Source organism: Amphiura filiformis, chromosome 17, assembly GCF_039555335.1.
Source record: "Amphiura filiformis chromosome 17, Afil_fr2py, whole genome shotgun sequence".
Classification (NCBI taxonomy): Eukaryota; Metazoa; Echinodermata; class Ophiuroidea; order Amphilepidida; family Amphiuridae; genus Amphiura; species Amphiura filiformis.
Genome location: NC_092644.1, coordinates 29,937,954 through 29,961,419, shown reverse-complemented (window position 1 = coordinate 29,961,419; position 23,466 = coordinate 29,937,954). Strand labels below are relative to the sequence as shown.

The 23,466-nt window shown below is 36.6% G+C and overlaps 2 protein-coding genes across 2 annotated transcripts in view; both read right to left on the bottom strand.

The window, feature by feature from the left end:
• Positions 1-23,466, bottom strand: part of LOC140137600 (uncharacterized) — a 235,912-nt gene that overhangs the window by 174,415 nt on the left and 38,031 nt on the right. The gene's annotated exons all lie outside the window — the stretch shown is intronic.
• The window catches only part of LOC140138240 (uncharacterized), a 67,708-nt gene that overhangs the window by 37,149 nt on the left and 7,093 nt on the right, over positions 1-23,466 (bottom strand). Inside the window, exons 2-6 of the mRNA XM_072160154.1 lie at positions 23,034-23,107; positions 15,584-15,698; positions 13,691-13,786; positions 8,738-8,880; positions 1,691-1,854 (exon numbers count right to left, since the gene is read on the bottom strand). Of these exons, the coding sequence (XP_072016255.1) occupies positions 1,691-1,854; positions 8,738-8,880; positions 13,691-13,786; positions 15,584-15,698; positions 23,034-23,107 (592 nt within the window). The remainder of the gene's footprint in view (positions 1-1,690; positions 1,855-8,737; positions 8,881-13,690; positions 13,787-15,583; positions 15,699-23,033; positions 23,108-23,466) is intronic.

The window sequence follows — 23,466 nt, the reverse complement described above, 5'->3', positions numbered from 1 at the left end:
GAAGTGAAAATAACATGTCGAACTTTATATACAAGTGAGGTATTTTGGAAGGTTTTTGTACCGAATAGTGTATGTAACCATGTATTTGCATGTATGAATATATTTTGTATTTCATCTAATGCATTTATTTGATCAATGTAATATAAAATAATTTCGTGTGATTTATGGTTTTATTTTTGTATTTGTTATGTGTTTTTTTCTCCTTTGAGCACAGGAAAATAAAAGCCCCGTTTGGGGCATGAAAGATGAGAAAAAAAGATAAGTTTTTTATTATGGCTAGCGAACCTTCTATTGTATTATGGTTAGGGGTCCTTTTTATTATGACTAGCGGTCCTTTTTTTTATTATGACTAGCGGTCCTTTTTTTTATTATGACTAGCGGTCCTAAATTTATATTATGCCTAGCAAACGTGTTTCTCTATTATGACTGGCGGTCCTTTTGTTATATTATGACTAGCGGCCGTGATTTGTTTCATTATGACTAGCGGTCCTTTTTTATTATGACTAGCGGTCCTAAATTTATATTATGACTAGCAAACGTGTTTCTCTATTATGACTGGCGGTCCTTTTGTTATATTATGACTAGCGGTCCTTTTTTTATTATGACTAGCGAACCTCTTTTTGCATTATGACTAGCGGTCCTCTTTTTCTATTATGACTAGTGGGCCTTTTTTCTATTATGACTAGTGAGCCTTTTTTCTATTATGACTGGCGGGCCTTATGACTAATGAACCTTTTTCTTATGACTAGCGAACCCTTTGTTTTATTTATGACTAGCGAACTCATGGAATAGGAAACTACACGTTATGACTAGCGACCCTCATCAATTATGAACCTTATGACTAGCGACCCTTATGACTAGCGACGTGTAACCATAATTACCCCTCGACTGGGTGTAAGTCCCAGACTGACTGCCCTTCGCCAATTACCCACTAGTGTTATTTCAATTCAGAAAATGAATTTCAATTCAATTCAGATTCAATTCTTATTTTATAAAATTATTTTGATGCAATTTCAATTCAATTCTTCTCTTGGTTAAAATCATTTTGATTCAATTCCAATTCAATGCATTGAAAATAACTGCTAACCAATTTCAATTTCAATTCACAGCATTTGAATTCAATTCATATTCAAATTCAGTTCTTATTACCAACACTGATACATTTTACCGTGTATTTGGCTAAAAGCAGTCAGGGAGAACGTTTATTCTAACTGATAAGCTGATAATACAGGTGAAATGGCAGAATCAAAATACATGTAGTATGCATTTTCGATTTTATGAATTGAATTGAAATGAACAAAAACACATTTCGATTCAATGCATTGAATTAAAATGAAACAATAATCATTTTGATTCAATGCATTGAATTGAAATGAAAAAAAAGACCAAAATCAAATTCATTTCAATTCCTATTCCAATGCATTGAAATAACACTATTACCCACCCCTTCCTTTGTCAGAACCATCTTGAATGCTTACATGCTCGTATATGCTGAAGCAGTACAAGTTTCAGCTACGTTACCGCCTTTAAATTATTCACCAATGAGGTTAATATAAAATAACCACATGAATCTAAATATGGTATTTTCCCAATGATGTAAAATAACTACATGAATCTTTTAAATACAACTGGCGCCCGGAACTGGCGTAAAACCAAATGGTCAAATGTGAATGTGACCGTGAATACTTACTTATAATTTCCACCTGAAGCGGCACCTGGAGGTGCGTCCGCTACGTTGCCGCCTGTCCAGATCGTAGTCCCATCAGAATCCACAAAGGTACCTTCTGTGGTGGAATCGTCTAAACCTATCCAATATGGGCCATTACCTAGTGTTACAAGTGTCTCTAAAAAATCCTAGCAAAAAACAATAAATGTAATATGCACAAATATATGGTCTTATGTCATTATGTAATAGTACATTTACAAAAACTACCAATAAGCAATGATGTCCACTAAAACATACACCAAACACTTGAGTGTCTATGATGGGAAGGAAGGGGCGCTTGGCGTATAGCAAGCGGGTGGACAAGGTGGATGAGGACCAGGGGCCCGAGAGTTCAGGGCCCCGAGCAAAAGCGAAAATGAAGTGGGTTAGGGCTAATCAAGGAGATGTTAAAAGAGCCTCAGGAAAGGGCCCCGCACTGTTCCTTGTTCATGGGACCCAGAGGCTCTTACTACGCTCCTGCCTGAGAGGGAAAGAATAAATAGACTACAGGATTCTACCCTATAGTGGGTGCCGTGTAACGACAGTTAAGGACCCACTTATATGACGTATACTCACGTTTATGTATAAGGGGCTGTGTGCAATAATTAGGAGCCCCAGGGGAGGGTCAAATTGGGGCGGGGGAGAATCTTTGGGCCAACCGAAAGGGAGGGAGTGCAAGCAAATTTGACAAGCCGAAAGGGAGGGTGGAGCAAGCAGTTTTTGGGACACAATCATGGGGCACCTTTTAAATAAAATGCTCTATAAAGGCTAGGAAAACAATACCAATTTGTAAGTGCTCTTTAGCAAAGTCATAGTTCATTGAATTTACAACCGTATGACAATACAGGCGAAATCAGTAACTTTTTGCACAAGATTTGCAATTTAAAGAGAATTGACCATTGCTCATTCTAATGTAGCTAGTATATGGCCAATGTAAGTGTGTTCTTTCATTTAATGACATAAAATTTGAAAAATATTGTAAGGAACACTTGAGGGTTTGACTTTTAAAACCTATATTTTGGTCAAAAATGTGCTTGGATAGGTAGTTTTCAACAGATTTATCACATTCGCCTATAACATTGAATTGCGTTATCTGTTGACCTAATGTAAAAAAAGTTTTTAGGGGGAAGTGTTAGCTTTCGTTCGATATAAAAACACAATTCTGATTGGATGGAGGGAACACTTGAGGTTTTGGCAAAAACCAATCACAGATGTCTATTTTCCACTAGATCTCACACAGCTCTGATGATACTATGCACTCAACCTTGTAGTATAACACAGACTACGTGAAGAGTAGACTCACTGTGCTGGAAATGTTCTGTGTACTCGGGTGTATCGAGGTGGAAACTGTGCGTATATGCATTTATAAGAGAATCGTTTTTGTAGTCAAACCTTTTCATAATGCATTTGGAAATTTTACTCCCTCATAATTATTGCACAGCCCCTCAGGTGCGTAGCAAGGGGTAGCCGGGGGGGGGGCAAACTTCCCCTACAGAAAATTTTCAGGGAAAATGGGTACGGCAAAGTAGACAGGCAGCATTTGTAATCCACTTTCAACTTGGTGTAAAATTTTCAATAACCATTTTCACTGCGTGAGGGCGCTTTTTCAAAATGGCCGCCAAAATCATTAAAATAATTTAAAAGCTGAATATTCATCATTATATCACAACATTCAAAGAAAAAACATCCTTTAAAAGGATTGGAGGTCTCACAATTATGTTCAGGTTAAGTAAAATAATGCATTTGATCATTTGGGGCGCTTTTTACAAAATGGTCAATTTTGTAGGTCAATTAAGGGGTGGTGCAATAATTATGTGTACCCCCCGGGGGGTGAATTATAGGGGGGGCAAAGATTTTTTGGCAGGCCAAAAGGGGGTCAGCATATTTTGGCAGGTCGAAAGGGGGGTCAAGCGATTTTTGGCAGGTCGAAAGGGGGGCAAGCAATTTTTGGCACAGATATTTTGGGCACCGTTTCTATATTACGCCCTAAAAGGCATAGGAAAACGTTACGAACACGTTCAAATATGCAAAATTTCCTGCTCGCTGCGCTCGCATTATATGTTAAGACAATTTAAGGTTTTAAATTCGGGTTCCCCAAAATCTTGCATGTGTAAGGGGGGCAAAGATTTTTGGCACGTCAAAGGGGGGGGCAAAGGTTTTTGGCACGTCGAAAGGGGGGGCAAAGGTTTTTTGGCACGGCCAAAGGGGGGGGCAAGCGATTTTTGTTTGACCATTTTGTGAATTCACCGCCCCGGGGGTATACATAATTATTGCACCACCCCTAAGAATCATATTATGTTCATAACTATAATTATACCAGCAAAATACAAATTGGATTTTTTTTTGGGGGTGGGGCTTTAATGTCTTGGAAGGGATCATATTCCTTTATTTGAAGGTAGATGCAAAATTTTATTAACTTAGAAATTGAGTTAGCTTGAAATTCCCCTGGACAAGGAACTTACTGCTAATTGCATCTTTGTAACCCATACGAAACTCGGGGAGCTGATCCTGGCTGCGAAGGTCAATTGTGGAATGTCTAGGGTGTTCGCTTCTTAGCAGCAAGTCCCTGTGTTGTTTAATGGTTTATGGAATGATGTGGGCCGTAGTGGTCAGAGACAACAACTGTTAATTGTGCTGAGGCTTGTGGATCAAAGTCTAGGCGTTGTGCCTGTGTGTAGCGCACTATAAATCACTGCGCTTTTCCCCCTTTTTTTTAGTAAAACAAATGAAAAAGTAAGGAATATGAAGTAAAGATCTTAGTACACTTCCTTGATATCAATCATCATTAGCATCTAGCAATGGTCCTATACTTGAAACTCGGGTTACAAATTGACCATTTCAATTCATACTATTTGGAAATATTAGAACTCTATATGTTAGCCCAACTAATGTGTCTGATGAGAAAGAGTCAGAAGAACACAATGTGCTGCTGGAAAAGACCATCAAGTATGTTCCAGCTCACAACTTAATGAGTGATTTCAATGCGTCAAGAGTCACTCGGCAAAGAACACTACAAGTTCCCCTGCCATTATTCCACCAACAGAAATGGAGAATTGTTGCACACACTGGCAATAGAGAATGAGCTGGAAATAACAAATGTGAGCTTCTGCAAGAAAAAAATCCAGATTATGGACGTGTACGTTACCATCTGGTTTTACGGCCCAACTTGGCTACATTCTTGTACGCAGGAAGTGGAGAAATAGCTTTCTCAATTGTTACCTCTACAACTTATTCTCAAGCATTGTATCTGCTCATTGTATTGTTACGGCAAAAGTAAAAAGTACATCTCAGCTTGGAATCGAACGGCAAAACACCCCACGGAAGATCAACTGGAAGGTGTTGGCAAGCTTTGGCACAGAACACGTAACTACAAGACCTGTATGCAGTTAAAGTACGGAATTGTTTCAGTGCACAACATGAAAGTGAGTATGACGAAGACGCTCCATCCACATATTATTGCTTCGTACAAGCAAACAGGGAGGTTACAGAAGAGCTAATACCAAAGGCTCCCAGACGCCATAAGTGATTCCAGAATTGAGAGTGCCCGGAATGAAGTACATGAACATGATGAACTAAAATATGTGAGAGATAACCAAGAATGCAGTGCGTATCAAGATCAGAACTGCAATTAAGAAGAACCACCTAAATGAGACATGACAAAGTAAAGCTGTATGGGACCTGATATATGAGATCATTGGGGTAAAACTGCCAAGAAAGATCAGATCAAAAGGGACACACAGAGTGAGAGACCACATTTTAATATTCCCATTTCCAGCAGCTACTTGGGAATCCACCAGTCATCATCAATGAGGATGGGTTGATAGAGCAGGTGCATCGGGAATTTGACATGCGTACAGATGCGTCCGATTAGGAGGCAGCAAGGAAAGTCATCGATGAAGCTGACGTTGAGCAACCTTGATGATATCATACTCCATTTTGTAATGAGGCTTTACTACATGGTAGGAAGCCCGAGCAGTGGTCTATTCACAAACTCATCCCATCCCAAAGAGCGATGATCTCAAAGAGGACAGCAACTACAGAGGCATCTGCTTATCATCCATAGTGGCAAAGACCCACATTCAATTCTCGCTATTCACAATAAGGGCGCCGCCAGCGGTTTGCGATGTAATCGTGATGTATCATGGGAAAAGGTCGACATCCAAGTCCGCGCAATACGAATATTACCATATGCTATTACATAGGAACACGTGACAATATTTTTTTAGTTTGTCAAAATAAAGGTGTTACACGCGAATCGATACTCAATAATACTTAATAATATGATTTGAAATGTGCACGATTAATTTTTTCTCTATCGATTTGCGTGTAATACCGTTATATTGACAAACTAAAAAATATTGTCACGTGTTCCTATGTAATAGCATAGATGAACTCCTGGATGGGGCAGCTTTAATTAGCATGAGGCCACATTGATATGTAAATAGCGTATTGTTATTTAAATTTGTGCCCAGACGTATTGAGGGCGACAGTCATGTTATCCAGACGGAGAATGGCTGCATATGCCGGGCATGTCCATTTGCTGAGTGAAGGCTGATAATCACCTTTCTGTATAGGTAATAAGCTAGTATATTTCGTGTACCAGTTGGTTATAACAAAAAATTAGTATCATATTAAATATATTAAATGTATAAACTTTAAAATTTACATGAATTTGAAGAGCAGAGCTTCGAAATGTAGCTAAGTCAGGTGATGTGAAATTCTGCTGCGTGACCCCCTGTGCGTGGTAGAATTATATTCATAAAACATTGAATTTAACAGATATCGTGGGTAGCCAACCACGATTTATCAGCATTTAAAATATATGTTAATTAACAAAGATAAATAATAAAAGAGTACAAATGGCAATTAACTAGTAAACAAGCCTGAAATCTTAAAATGTTGCCACGTGATTTCCCGAACACATGATATGTTAACATGTGACCACTATTCAGATTTACCGTAAATATTTGGAGTATGCTTGCACATCATGCACATACACTGTGCATTTCTTTACTTCCGTATAAAATCAATAATTCATGCTGGGAGCCAAGTAACATTGTCTGCTCAGAGCAGATTGGTATTTTATTTTACTTGAGAGCATAATAGAAATACATAAAGACGAATAAGGCGCCATGGTGGAAGGTCAGGTCGGGTATCAAAGGTACTCAATTCAACTCAATTAACATGATCCAAGGGGTCGAACATGAATTATTCATAACGAGCTATAACGGATCGATAACTGGCCTCACTTTCTAGCTAGTAAACCAGCTGAATTTTTCATAGATTTTGCGTTGCTAATAGAACAACAGTGAATTTAGTGTCACCCCCTTGGTAATAGCATGGTAATATTCGTATTGCGCGGACTTGGATGTCGACCTTTTCCCATGATACATCACGATTACTTCGCAAACCGCTGGCGGCGCCCTTATTGTGAATAGCGAGAATAGAATTTGCCCTTTCCTGGATCCTGTACTAAGAATGAACCAAAATGGCTTCTGCCCTGGAAGGTCAATAGTGTCAAAAATAATGGCCTTGAGAAGAATTGTTGAAGAGATAAACAACAACAATCTGCAAGCAGCCCGGGTCTTCATCGATTTTAAAAAAGGTATTTGACAAGATAATACAGGGTGTCCTTGAAAGAACTGTATCGTCGGGAACTTTTTTTTGTTGGTATTTTAACGCATAAACCAAACATAACTAAATAACCAATGTAGCTCAATGTGGTTGAGGAATGTATCAGCTATCACCTACTTTTTGGATTTTGACAATTGACGGCTCCATTAAGGAAATCTACAAACCTGTATATCTACAAACCTGATGAATCTATTCAGTAATCGACCGCTCCGTTTTTGACATGTTTGAAATAAAGAATTTTACGAAACTACATCATTTTCAATCCGTTCCACGGAGTCAAATATCTATCAATGACAATCGACGCCTCATGCGCTAATGATGCGCAGTGATTAGCACTCCGAATACAAATCATTGATTGATATTTGAATCCGTTGAAAGGTTTAAAAATGAGGGAGTTTCGAAATATTCTTATATTTCAAGAACGGTGTGGCCAATTGTCAAAATTCAAAAAGTATGTAATTGCCGATTTATTCCTCAACCACACGAGTTATGTTTAGTTATGTTGAAGTGTGGCGTTAAAGTACCCAAACAATTAAGTGTCCGACGCGACGATACAGTTCTGATGTTTTTATCTAGATAATAACATGACTGCTCTTCTCCATCTGACTCATTGGTACAGTTGATCCGAAGGTCCCGGATTCAAATCCTGGATGGTCAGTGAATTTTTTTCACTGGCTGTCATTTATGTATGTGGACACTTGTGTTAAAAACCTCACTGTTAAAGCATGTTTTTCCTTGGAATGATGTGATATAATGATGAATATACAGCTTTTAAACGATTTTATATGATTTTGGTGGCCATTTTGAAAAAGCGCCCCTGGGGTGAAAATCGTAATTGAGAACTTGACATCAAGTTGAAAATTGTTCCTTGTGATGTCATTAAACACATGAAATTGAAAAATAAAACTAGACCAATTTTCTGAAGTATATATAGCTGTTAAATCATGACAGATGTTGCCTGACTAAAGCGGAAAGTGTTCTTAAAATGACTAAAAATTGGACCAAAATTGACAAATGGGGAGGAATATTGCCCACTCACACTAAAATCCTGGCTACGCTACTGCAGCCCCAAATCACTTTCCAAACCAACAACTAGAAGCCAACCAAAATACATTTGGTGTATCGAGTATTAAATTGGGCTATTCCATTTGAAATCCACACTACCCCTGTGGAAGATTTTGGAAATATCTTCCCCAGGGGGAGTATGTTGCTCAAATGTAATTGGTCAGGGTTATTTATTATGGTTTTATCTTCCACAACTGGAGTGAGTATTTCAAATAAAAGTTACCCAATTGTCTATTCTATTCATAACTCATACTCCCTCTGTGGAAGACTTTACATAAATCTTCCACAGGGGAAGTGTGGATTTCAACTGGAATAGCCCATTGGACTACTTACCTGAATTCCTGAACTGGAGACAGCGGCGAGCTTAGCACCAGTACCAGGGCATGCAGCATCAGCATCATCATAATCTAGTTTGGTAGCAGGTGTAAAGACTTGATAGCATGTGCCGCCGTACTCAGTATATCCTTCAGGACAAACTAAACAAAACAAGTATTTTCATGGTATGATCGATGGGAATTAAATATAATGCAAGTATTTTCATCAAACAGTAAAAAGAAAAGTTACGCTCTCAGTTCTGATTCTGGAAGCAAATTAAATGTACACATAGAATGTGCAAAAAATATATCAGTAAAAATATATCAGGTATTATTAAGTAATTTAAGTAATTATTAAGTAATTTCCATCAAACAAAATTGCGTTTCCTGTGCTGTTCTTTGAAATAAAATGCAGGAGCAAAAAAAGGTGGTAAAATGCAGCAGCAGCAAAACAAGTGTTAAGTCGGTAACCTAGAATATTAATTTTCTACTTTGGTATTTGGAACAATACATTTTGTAGCATGGCATTAAAACTAGCTATCCTGATATTCATTCCATGAAATATTTTGTAAACTAACAATTTTGGCCGTTACCAACCTATCTATACGATGCATTCAACTCCCCTAAATGAATCATTCAGGAAAAAGAATTCTGAAGTTTATAATTATGTTATAGTATCTCGTTACTTTTAACAAATTTATACTGATATCGCTATGCGGCAATTGATATGACGGGTTTTAGCCAAGGACCCAACAAACACAAATATGTTTTTAAAACGTTTTAAACAGGTTATATTTTGGATTTTGGTTTAGGTAAAAACGTTTTAATAACATTAAATTTCGGGTTATATAAAGGTCATGAAAACGTTTTAAACGTTTTGTATGAAAACGCACTAGAACAATATTTTTAAAATGTTTTCAAAATGTTATTGTAAACTATTTTTTTCAAACATTTTCTGCCAAATATTTTGTCAACACTTAAATAACACTACAGTCTCAAAAAAAAATGTGTGCAATTGAAAAGCGCGCTCTATGGCAACTAGAAAATACCGTTGTGACATGATGCTTATATCAACGTCAAGGGCGAAGTCTTAGCTCTCTTAGCTCCTGTTCAATTTACTTGTTTTATGTTGTTAGATATGTTAAAATATTTGCTGTAGGTTAATATCAAAAAAATGTTTTTGAACGTTATGAAACCGTTTTATACCCTTTATATAACCCGACATCTAAACGTTTTCTGACAACCTTTTATAACCTTTTGCGAATGATGTCGAAAACATTTTGTGTTTGCCAAGGTCGTAGAGTAGTGTTTTAATGTGTTACTACCTCATTGGTCAAAATATCAATTACTTGTCAGCGATGAGGTACATAAATTTAGCTTCACCCAAATAATGAATAGAGGCGCAGTTGTTCTCACTCCCAAACCCTTGTAAAAATGGAGATTTTGTCACAGATAAATTGTACTATTTCTGAGCTTTAATTTGGTCTTTGTTTGGTTACAATCGCACATTCCTATCTAAAGTTATTACCAATACAAGATGATAAGTCACGGAAAAATACTAGAAATAGCAGCTCGTTCTTATGTTATTACTATAATCATTTCTTTTGTATTTTATTGTTTTTCAAGCTGCGATAGTTAAGGAATTTCATAACAATATTATTTACAGCAAAGTAAACACCAATTTATGGTGTAAACTGTTTTAGTAATTTAGGAAAAATATAAATCAATACATATATCAATATTTAAATGTAAATGTTTCTAAAATGTGAATTAAAAAAATTATTTAGTGTTTCTAGACTAAAAATGCTAATATCTCAAAATGGTAATTAGGCGGTGTCAGAATTTTGCCCCCCCCCCCCAAAAAAAAAACTTTTCCACTTCCCATAGGTTTATGACCATGAAATTTGGCACACATGTACTATTTGTAATGCTCTACAACTTAATGGGAGCTTTTGTTGATATGGCAACAGAAATCAAAAACTTCAAAATGTCTCTCCATTAAGTTGCAAAGCTATACCTATATAACATATCTGGATAGTAAATAGTAAGTTAAATTTTCTCCTTAAACATTATTTTTTGGGGCAAAATTCACATTTTTCCTGTGCCTGATTTGAACATATTTGACCTTTATCCTCGCCTCATTTGCATATACATATCGACACGCACAAAAAAAAAAAATTTTCTGAAACTTTAATCTTTGTGTGTTACATTGATATATAACAAGCCATACTTCTATCATTAATGTCTATAAAGGCCATTCAAAATTCCACCTAAAAACGACCTGTGGCCCCCCCTTAAGGGGACGGATAGCAAGATTTGCACAGTATTTTGTGGGACCTGAGATCACATCAGATACACCAAATTGCATTCTGAATACGAGGAATGTCCTTCTGATATCAAACAATTTTGAATTTTTGAAGTTTGCGATTATAATACAAAATCTATGGCAAATTATTAAAAATTGAAATTTTTGACATTTAACAGTAAGTCCTCGAAGTAAACTTAATGAATCTAATGATATGTTCATAAAGTGTATGTAGCTGGGAGGAAAAGCCGACCATCATTTGAAAATTTTGAACTTTCGTATTGAAGATATACATTTTACAGTTTTCTCGATTCAATTTTCTCACGCAACTCTCGATAACTTTTTCTACTCTAATAACTTTGCGGTAAATATAATTTCATACCGGTTTCATCTCTTTTACCCTTTACCCTAAACGTTCCTTTTTGGAGGATGCAATATTCATAAACCTTCCGTTAGCATTCTTATACTTTTAAGTGTGCATCCGGGTACCGCACACCACAGAATGTTGTAATACCGGCGCCCAGGAGCGACCCTCGATAAATATAAAATCGTAATAGAAGCAGCCTATCCTGCGGAAAAGGTGTTTTGCTGAATTTCAACATGATCAAGTTACACACCGTTGATGTGTATCATTAGTGACATTCGGAATGCCTGACAAAATTACGATGCTTTCTAGCTTTCATGAAGATAATTATTGACTGACGGGGTCAAAAATAAAAATAAATTGTCAGAATTCGCGAACTTTCTAACTGGAAAAATACCCTCCCTCAAATTGATACTGGAAAACGCTCTTTTTTCGTGAAGTTTTTTTTCCAGCATGTGTAACTGAAAGTGTAGAGAGTAAGTACACTGGGCAGTGTACTTCGGTTAAATATATAAATGCGCTTTTATAAATGCGCACTTGACCCATGGGCACGACATTCCAAGACCAACAGGCGTGACTAATCCTCATGCATACAGAAAGGGATAGGAACTCTGTAGATAAATATCATTAAATTTAAGTATTAATTGAATTGCAAAATTATTACACATTTTGCAATTCTGAATTTGTAATATGTTATCAAAAACAACATTTTGAAAGTATTTGACGACGGAAAAAATATATAACGACGGAAACGTTTACAATATAATCACAAAGTTGAACACTTAAAATAGACAATTTTGCTGCACAGCAGTCTCATGTTGTTCCGCCTTTGCATTCAAATGTATAGAAAGACCACTCGCTATGTAGAAGGTCACTTCGAGACTTACTGTCTATATAGTCCAGTCAATCTAAACAAATTAGTGGTGTCACCCACCACTAATTGCAACAGAATTTTTTTCACTTTTATACATTTAAGAGATGTCCCCTGAACATCATACCAAAAATATACTAAAATATACTTGGTGGATAGGTAGTTTTTGGCGGGAAAAGGTCATACAGGGGTCAAATTTCAAAATTGCTTTAATCTTTTTAAAAACTATACCAAAGCATTCCTCTAGTCTTAAGGATTCAGAAAAAGTATAGTTTGTCATATCTGTGATGTACCATTCTCAAGTTATAAGCAAAAAGGTCAAAGGTCAAATTTTGGGCTCCACATGGGTCAACTTCGAAAAAATGCTCCGATCTCCTTAAAAATGGTCTCAATGTGTTCGTACTTTAAAACCATTCCAAAATAAGAATAGTTTGCCGTATCTTGGATGTTTCGTTACCTAGTAGAAGGATAAAAGAGGTCATTGACCATTTAACTCTATTGACCCGACCTTGTTTTAGATGGGAATACGCATGTAATTAAACAACCTAAACAGTACAAATATTCTTTAAATGAATTATGTTTGCAAGCCGAACAATTTGAGACCATTTTGGTTAAAATCAGAGAATTTTTAGTTTTTTGACCTCTGTTGAACCCAACATTTGACCTTTGACCTTTTCGGTTATAACTGAAGAACCGTACATCACAGATATGGCAAACTATATTTTTTCTGAATCTTTATGACTAGAGGAATAATTTGGTATAGTTTTTAAAATGATTGGAGCAATTTTGAAATTTGGCCCCTGTATGACATTTTCCCGCCAAAAACTAACTTTCCACCAAGCATATTTTAGTATACTTTTGTATGCTGTTCAGGGGACATCTCTGACATTCATAGCAGTGAAAAAAATCTGTTGCAATTAGTGGTGAGTCAAAACCCACTTTGACTGGACTAATAAGCTGTTATAGCAGCGCGGAGGTTGTCATGTGCGCATTTATAAACGCGCATTTATATATAACCGACGTACACTGCTGGGCTTTGAATAATTTTGCTTTAACAATTCATTTTCAACAACCATGGAAGTAAGAAGCAGTCTCACAGTATTTTACTTCCATGCAACAACTTAGGGTCAAATTATTTTGCTTTAAGATCGCTAAATAGCGGTGTGTTATTGAGGACCAGTGGCGGATCAAGAGACGCTATTGCCATAGGTGTGGTTCTTGATTTCTGTAGCGCTGGGTGTCCGAGGGAGGTTTCCCCTGTCGAAGCTGTGTCGAAGTCGAGAATAGGTTGCCGAAATGTATGTCAAAATCATGCATTTTAACAAAAAACAAAAAAGCAAATATCCCCCCCCCCCCCCGTAGCGCTGCCACACAACACATGACAGGAAATATCAATATCTTTGGCTAATAATATTTAATAGCATATATTTACCTGTTCCTTGAGCGTTAAGAATGGTCACTGCTTTGATATCATAGAAGTCCTTTAAATCCACACGCCACCAAGCAAATTCTTCATAACCAGCGGTGACTAAAGAGAACGAAACAGAAGTTGTTTTACACGTAATTATATACTTTGGCCAAGGTAGGCCTATTTATATAAAAAGTACCTTACTCTAAATGAAAAGAGCCTGCAATTTAAACGACAATGCTATAATTATTGTTTATTATAGCGGCAATATTTAATTCTACACATATTTACGCCTATGTAAGTCTGTTGCACACTCGACAAGCAAAACTAGTAACTACAATGAACTACGAGCATTTGAATGGCCAAAATGTCGAATTTTAAAAATGACAAACTGGGCGAGTGTCGTAGCCAGCACTTTTTCAGAGGGTGCGCAAATGGGGTGGGGGTAAACATTGACGAAAAAGCCACAAATCCAATATAGGGGGAAAGACTTTTCACAGAGGGGCAGTAAATCTTCAATATCGGGAAAGACTTTTCTTTTCACAGGGGCAGCTTCCCCATTTTCCACCACCCCTACCCCCATGGCTACGACACTGAACTGGGCTAGGCATATGCAAAGAGAAACGTTCCAACAAGACTACAGCCTGTCTCAAAAAAAAATTGTGCAAGTGAAAAGCGCCCTCTTTGGCGATTAAAAATACCGTTGTGACATGATGCTTACATCAACGTCAAGGGCACAGTCTTAGCTCTCAACTACCGTTTATTCTGTTCAATTTGCTCTTTTGAATCTCGAGATATGTTTAGTTAAGAACAAAAGGGTAAAATCACAATTGTGCCACTTTTACTAGGGAATATGGCTGTACATGTAAATCAATGATAGCTGATGTTGATGCGTTTAATGCACTCCTCCCTTCGCGGCTCGTGCATTAGACGCATCAAAACCAGCACGCGTGCATTATTTTGTCTAATTTCATTAATTTGTCAAATTTCATGAACTTGTCAAAGTTCATTAACCTATAAGTGTATGATATTTGTTTGTCTTTTAACATGTCTTGACTTGAAAAGAACAGTATTTACCATGGTAAAATCATTGACATGCACATGTATTTAAATTTACAGCAGAATGTGAAATATTTATTTATCGTTTAATTTGTCGGAAGTGGAAAAAGGGAATCATTATACCTTTATCATGATAAAACATTTACAAAAAATTTGTATTGTTGTGTAATTGATGCATTCTTTCGATTTCACGAAGGAACTCTTGATAAACTTGATGCTATCATTGATTTCCACGTACAGCCCTCTTCCTTTGTAAAAGTGGCACAATTGTGATTTTACCCTTTCGTTGTTAAGTAAGCATATCTCGAGATTAAAACAAGCCAAATGAACAGATTAAACGGCATTTGAGAGCTAAGACTATGCCCTTGACGTTGTTGTAAGCATTATGTCACAACGGTACTTTCTAATTGCCACAGAGGGCGCTTTTCATTTGCACAATATTTTTTGAGACAGGCTGTATATACAGCAAAAAAATGAAGCAGAGGAAAGGTTGCTACGTCGACACGTATACCAAAAGTTCATGATAAGTAAGGTAGGCTAGTCAAATTAAGAAAAATAAGGGTTAACCCGCCACTAATTGCATCCGAATCCATTTAATCACCATTCATTTCAGAAAAGCATATTTAATAATACATCAAAAGTTCCCAAAAATCCAAGTAGTGGAACAGTGCCTAATTTGCATCTAAAATCTAAAAATCTAAAATGGTCGCTTATAGCTGCTTGGCTTATGCGGGGTTGAAATTTCAAAGTTAGTCAAATCTTTTAACAACCATACCAATGTATTGCTACCATCATAAGGATTCAGAAAAGTATAGTCAGTATACTCCTATGTGAAGTCCGCCAGCCTAATATACTTACTGTCACCTGGATCTCCCTCTAATATCTGACACTGAAACTCATCGATATTTGCGTTATTTAAGTCTCCGTCGATTGCTTTGTCTGCAGTTCCGCTATCTTTATTATCATCATTGGACTAAATAAATATATAATAAAATCAATGAGATTTTGTATTGTATTAAAGGATGTCTCTGGCAATCACAACATTCTGCCTCACACTGTAATTCTGCCTTATATGTTAGAAAATTAATTATCAAGCACGAATCACGTGGTTTTATTTGGAACAAACTCATATTGACCATAAAAACGAACAAAAACCGCCTGCTCTCAACACGCGATATTCAAAATTATATATGCTTCACCCTGGCAGGGCGTAAGACAATGCGAAACACAAATTAATATATGCGAGGATCGGAAATAATTGATTGCAAGCCCGAGAAATTATATTTTCATATGCCAGTTTGCTCGAGCCCCAATCACGTCATTTAAATTATAATTTCTCGGGCTTGCATCGTTTATTTCCGATCCTCGCATATATTAATTTGTGTTTCGCATTGTCTTACGCCCTGCCAGGGTGAAGCATATAGGCCGCCTCCTTCTTCATTATTTAATATATAATTGGCCGCTGAGACACAATATCATGGGGACTTAAGTTGAGATTGCCCGAGTACCGACTGTGAACTCAGGTAGTAGTACAGTGGTAAAGCTCTGGACCGGTAATCCAGCGACCGGGGTTCAATCCCCGCTAAGTCCTGATTTTTTCTCTCTCAATATTTTCATATGCCAGTTTGCTCGAGCCCCAATCACGTCATTTAAATTATAATTTCTCGGGCTTGCATCGTTTATTTTCGATCCTCGCATATATTAATTTGTGTTTCGCATTGTCTTACGCCCTGCCAGGGCGAAGCATATAGGCCGCCTCCTTCTTCATTATTTAAGGTTACACAAAGAGACGTATAAAAACGTATAAAAGACGTATAAAGTTGTTCTCTAAAACAGAGTTTTCTCAGTAATCAAATATCGCAGCGAGTGAAATGTTGGTGCATTGGATGTAGCTTAACATTTTTGTGTGTGTTATATACAAATTATTAGAATAAATTTTAAAATCCTTCGTTTAAAGCATTTTTACCCACCATGTTCACAAGATCAAAAACACGTTCCATGAGGTTTTTTCAAATGTGCGCTCCGTATAAATCCACACCGAGCGATTGTTTTCTTTTTTCGTATTGTATTACAAATCGATCAAAGAAATAATGTTGCCATGGGGAAGAACCAAATACAGTACCGATTAAATTTTAAAAGCCCGTTTGGGGGAAAATTTTGGAGAATTTGCTTGAGAAAAAGCTGGTTTGTGAAATTATCGATATCTTGATTACGAGACGTTAATTTAGACATCTGAATACCTACATTATTTCTCAACATTCTGCCAATTGCTATTCCATTTGATTTTCACTCCAAATTGAAGCTAGTTTTGCAAAAACGAGGTTTTCCTCCATCAGTTCGTTCAAAATTTCAGCGCCGACATGCGTGTTTATTCTAAGAGCCATAATGCGGACGCGATTGTAATCATATGTAATTGCATCCAATTATAGTTATATCATCCGCTTTGAGAACAGTCAATTTGTGTAAGTTGATCTGTGGCCGAGTGGATAGAGCGTTGGACTGGGAACCTAATATGAACTATTTTTGTGGGTTCGAGTCTCCGTGCGGAATTTCCGCGAAAAAAAACGCATTTCTGAGAAAAAAATAAAAACATATAAGCAAAAATGACCTAGAAAAATGAAAAAAAATGAAATGGGTCTTCAAAATTCATCAAAATAAAGTAAAATCCGTCACAGATTTACCGTACAACGCCTGTCCTACCTCCCATTGCAGCCATTATGCCCAATCACCCATCCCAACTTTGCAAATCGCAATGATCGTCACAAGATTCTTGTGAAAGTTTATTATGTCCGAAATGTGCTAAAATTACAAAGCGGAGAAAAGCGGAATTTAGCATTTGTAAAGCAGAAAATTCTTGGCTTTAAGCTAAGCCAAGTTTCATAGCCTTTTCATGTCTTGACCGTGGATCGATATTCTATTGTAAGTAGGCCTTCGTCCCGGTACGCTTGTTCATTTTCTGCATGGCTGTTTCTGTTATGAACTTACGCCCCTCTGAAATCAAGCGCATGAAAAACTCTCGGCTAACCTTAATATATAATTGGCCGCTGAGACACAATGAGAGAGTTATCATGGGGACTTAAGTTGAGATTGCCCGAGTACCGACTGTGAACTCAGGTAGTAGTACAGTGGTAAAGCTCTGGACCGGTAATCCAGCGACCGGGGTTCAATCCCCGCTGAGTCCTGATTTTTTCTCTCAATATTTTCATATGCCAGTTTGCTCGAGCCCCAATCACGTCAAGTAGTACTTTAATAGAATAAATTATATCTTTTGTTATACAATATTCAGATTGTGATCAACCAGGCATGCTAAAATAGCTTAAAATATCTCTTCCACATGAATGGTATAGCAAATTTAATACAATATAGCCTCTATCATACAGGGTGTCCCATAAAAAATTACCGGGCGAATGAATTTGGACGTAAGTCGAGAAATATACATCAGAATCCAATTATCTAACAATCAGCGTGTAGCCCATCTTATTCTGCATCTTATATGTCAATTTTACTGGAATCGGTTGACTGATTGCGAAGAAATGAGCGATTACATAACGCATACGTCAATCCACTTCATTCCAAGTTTGAAAGATCATTCAACACAATGCGCACTCGTGGTTAACTGTCAATAGGCGGGTTTCATAATTTGTTCTGTGAAATCCCTTTCTTTCTTTTTAAACAACATGTTTCTTGCAAAACATTTAATTAGGTTTCGCATCAAATTTGAAAACCTGCACGATATTGAAAATGAAAGCTTGCATGTAAGATGATGCTCGGTACTTGTAAATATCTTTATTCGTTAATGTTGATATCAATGTTGCATAAAGAATTATTGCATAAAGTATTCCAGGTGGCTTAAACAAATTCTCACACACATTAATGTTTTTGGAATATTTCCAAAAAATTGTAATGCAAAGTTTAAATCTTTATTAAAGGAGTGTTTCATGATCCTAGCATCCTCTTTTTATGACATTTTTCAGTACATATCCACGAAAAAAGCCTATTCCCAAAATTTCAGTTGATTCCGATTTTGCGTTTGCGAGTTATGCATGATTATGTGTATTCTGCTCCATAGACAATGCGTTGTAATTTCGTTCTGGTGCACCAGAACGAAATTCAAATTTCACGATATCTTTGCAAAACGAATTAATCTGCAAGAAATATTTTGTACATAAACATTATGCAGCCAGAGGTTCCCAGTGATATAAAAATCTCAACTTTTTTTGAGAAAAGTGGGGGGATGAGGCGGTGGATCACGAAATGACCCTTTAATGTTGCATGGTATCAACAACCACACGTGAAACTGTGAGCACTTGATCATTGTCATTCTTGGCTCAAATGTTCTTTGGAAAGTTAAAATATAACATAGTTGCGCAACCTGAAGAATTAAAGTTGGAAAGCTTTCAATTGCAGAAATCAAAGTTTACTCGAACAAACTGTTATTCATCTTCAGTGAAAGCATGAATAACAGAACACCGTCGGATTATAAAATATATAATATGAACTCAATTTAATGAGACACACAATCTTTAGGAAGCGGTGAGCGAGTATGAAAAAGCGACAGTTGATCACTTGGAATGAACTGCATTAATGCGTGCATTATGTAGGGCCTAATCGTTAATTTCTTCGCAACCAGGCAACCGAATCAAATAAAAATTTCACATGTGATGCACAATAAAATAGGCTATACGCTACATTTTAAATTTTTGACTCTGATGTATATTTCTTGACTTACGTTCAATTTTATTCACTCGGTAATTTTTTCTGGGACACCCTGTATGTGTTGTTTAGAAAAGAGATTTCTATAAGGCTATATAGGTCATCATAGGTCAGGTTATAGGTCACCTGGTAGAGGTCAGGGGTACATAACACAAAATAGCCTTCCATAGACTTTACGTGCAAAATAGGGGTCACGTGTTAGGCCATAAGTCGAGTAACCTCTAGTTTTGAAATATATATTTGATATATCATCTTAATCAGAACAAAATTCTGCATAACATATCTGAAAATGACACAACATTTTTTAGAAATTTTTTGAGAAAATTAGCGCTATATTAAAAGGCCCGTGTTTACGTCCGACTGCTAACCGCGTTTTGACCTCGTGTGTTCATGCGCTCATCATAAACATCACTAAAATGTTTGCGTTTTCTTTTCAAATTAGTAGAGATCACATTCACAAGTTCTAGTAAAACACGATTTTCAACACTCAAATTGTTAATATTGCACCGATTTTGCACAATTTGTATGCAAAGTTGGGATTATAGGCGTGATAAACTTTTGCCGGAAACCGCTTCACAGGCGGATTTGGTGGTATGAACCCTCAAATTTAGGCATCAATTTTGAACAACATGTGATATATCAACATAGCTATAATGAGGCATCAATTTTGATATTTTGGTCGAGTTTGTCTTTTTACTGGATATATAATGCTATGATGGACAGAATAACATTTCTTGGGAATGGATGTAAATGGTGAGTACAATTTAGATTGTCTAGTTGAAATAGATTGGTACCAAAATCACAAAAATGAAGCTTATGAAAAATTACCTATCTGATGGTATAGGTGAAGAGAAATTCCTTTTTTTTTTCACATAACCGAAGTTTTGGTTATGGAAACTTTTTACCTATGGCTTAATTAGGTTTCAGTGGAATAATGTCGCTAGTTAAAAATACAAAATATAGCTCAACATTGAAAATAGAAGCATTTTAACCAGTTCATTTGTTGATAGGTGTGGAGCACTGAAAATCACCAAGTTCATGAAGTCATCAAGAACCACTTATTCCCATTTTACATATCAACATTATTTCTCTAATGCGTTAGCAACATGTATCCAAAATTTTAACGAAATCCGTTGATAGTAAGCTTTCCAAAATGAAGTGAATTTAAAACATTGGTGATGTACCACCAACCTTTTGGCTTCTACATGTAAAAGCATGTAAGCTACATTGATACCGATGCCACCAATAGAACGAGAAGATTTGCCCCTTCATTGTGCATTCTACTTTGTCCATTTTTTTCTAAAATGCAACAAAGATCCAATGGGTGTAGTACCCCTTAAAGCACGATATTTGATCTTGTACCGGGAGTACCAAAAACTAAGGTTACATGTAGATTTTCGAAAATAATCTAAGTTAATGTTAACAATAATATAGGCCTAAATATCCTTTTCATGATGTACCCTCTAGTACTAGTAACCCTGTGAATATTAGCCCTACCACAGGGCCTTTTTTATTACACATTCTATACTATACACCATGCTATATACTGAGAACTGCTAAACACCCAGTGACAGCTCACAAGCCACTAACCGCTGTCCCCGAGAAAAAAAAGCGCTTTTTTTCTGGGGAATTAGCAGTCACTGGCAGCAGCTCTCTGGACATAGCCAGGTTTTATGATAGCATGGTTTTGGATCAGGTTTTGGATCACCACAGTCAAAAGGCCCTATACTAGTAGGGCCAGTGAATATTAAGTTCACAATCTATGTACTTAGCCCGCATTCCAGGCATTCCTGACCAAGTTTTTTACGTGAAATAATACAACACGAGGCTCATTATACCACCGTCACAGCCACCATGCATTTGGCGGGGCACTTGAGTAGGCCCAGCCATAGCATTGGAAGATGCAGTATTTGCAGATACATATTCTGATATATAAACAAAGAATAAAACTTATTCTGTTTTATTTCAAGAGTTCAGTCAGAAATGTAAATAGGGGTAGGTTAAACAGCCTTTTAAAAAGGCTGATGTTTCAAATTTCTTCATGTGGCATGATCTCCTGAGCAATTTGACACCTTTTTCATTCAAATCGGCCAAAAAATGAGAAGGTGCCGGCCTTGACAGGGGGGGGGTCTGTTGGGGGGTCTTAAAATCAATATTTTCATCAATAATCATTATTTTATGCTGTTAAAGTTGGTGTTGGTTTGCAGGTAATTAATGTCTAGAATTCCATTTTTGAAAGTTGCATAAAAATTAGAGTTGTCGTTTTCTTAAAATGGCCGTTTTACGTCCAAATAAGGATGTGAGGGCGCTTTGCATAAAACATGCACACGTTCTTTTCACAAGAAATTTTAATGATGTCAGTATGAAGATAATCACATGTGGCACATCCTCAAGAAATTTGGACATTATATTTCTTTTCATTTGACCGTGGCACCATTTTTCGTATTCTCAGGAAGCCTTCCATTGAAACGTACACATTTTAAAGTGCGTTGAGCCTGTACAGTTGAATGGCAGCGTTCTATGAAATATTCAAATGGCTGCCAAAATCAAACCGTACGATGTAAATCGTTCAAATTTCTTGAGCAGGTACTACCTATGATAATCTTCATAGATACACCATTGAAATTTCCGTTTTAAAGATCGTTTGCAAGTTAAATGCGAAGCGCCCTCATATCCTTATTTGGACGTAAAATGGCCATTTTAAGAAAACGACAACTCCAATTTGTATGCAACTTTCAAAAATGGAATTCTAAACATCAATTACATACAAATCAGTACCAACTTTCACAGAATCGGGCATATAATAATGATTGTTGATGAAAATATTGATTTTCAGACCACCCAACAGACCCCTCTGTCCAAATACTTGTTTTGGCCGGCACCTTCTCATTTTTTGGCCGCTTTGGATGAAACAGCCGTCAAAATGCTCAGTAGATCATACTGCATCAAATAAGCTGGTTCCCTAAGAAATTTGAAGCATCATCATTCTATAACCCACCCGGGAACCCACCACTAATGTAAAAACAAACAGCAGTGATTTCAGGTCAACAAAATACAAGCAAGTCCTAAATGCAAAAGATTGTTATTCATTTCACTGAGATACAGCGTACAGAAGTGCTTTCACCTACCAAAAACGTGGTAATGACCATCTTCCTTTATTTGTTACCACCAAGAGTGCAAGAAGCTCTAAAGTTGATTCATTTTGAGTGTACACTATTTAATTTTTCAATATGTTTCTTTTGTGCAATAAGTTCTAAAAAGAAAAGAAAGATCAAAAGTAATAAAGAACAAAATCTGAAAACAAAAGTGTGATTATGTTCAACTTTCGTTGTGCGTTATTTTGATGGTTAGCCACTCTTGACACCCATGTCATCTTGCGCTCATAAGTTATTGCCTTTAACATGTTTAAGATACAGAATTGAAACTTAGCAAGCAGTTACAAGAAGGATAAATAAATAATACCTGAAAAAAATGATATTGTTTTGTTGTACCATCTCAAAATGTGTTCATTTTCTACATGTAACCTTTTTTATGGGACACCTTGCATTTTAAAAAGATAAACAAAAATATTGGTAAATAGCTGTAATGAACTTACCGTATCTCGTTGAGTAGCCGTAGCGACTTGTCCGCCGGCGGGCTCAGGGTAGTTGTCGGTCAAGAGGGAAACAGCTGGCAATTCAAAAATATAATTACAATCAAAGTAACATTTTCAAGTTAACCAATTTTTTTTGACGATATACCGGTAGTGTATATTGGCAAAAGACAGGACAGTGGAAGCAAATGATGAAAGGATTAAAACTTCCATTTGCATGACATACTCTAGTATATCTTTCAACTCTCTGAAAAGCATCAAAATATTCCAATATTTTCTAAAGTAATGTCAAATTATATTAAATGTCTATTTTGTCGAACACAACTCATGTAGCGTTGAGAATCATTTACATAGGATTTGGAGACAAAATGCGATAATTTTGTGGAGAATGCTAGAACAATCAAATTTAGCTTCTTTCTGGAATGCGTACGCTTTC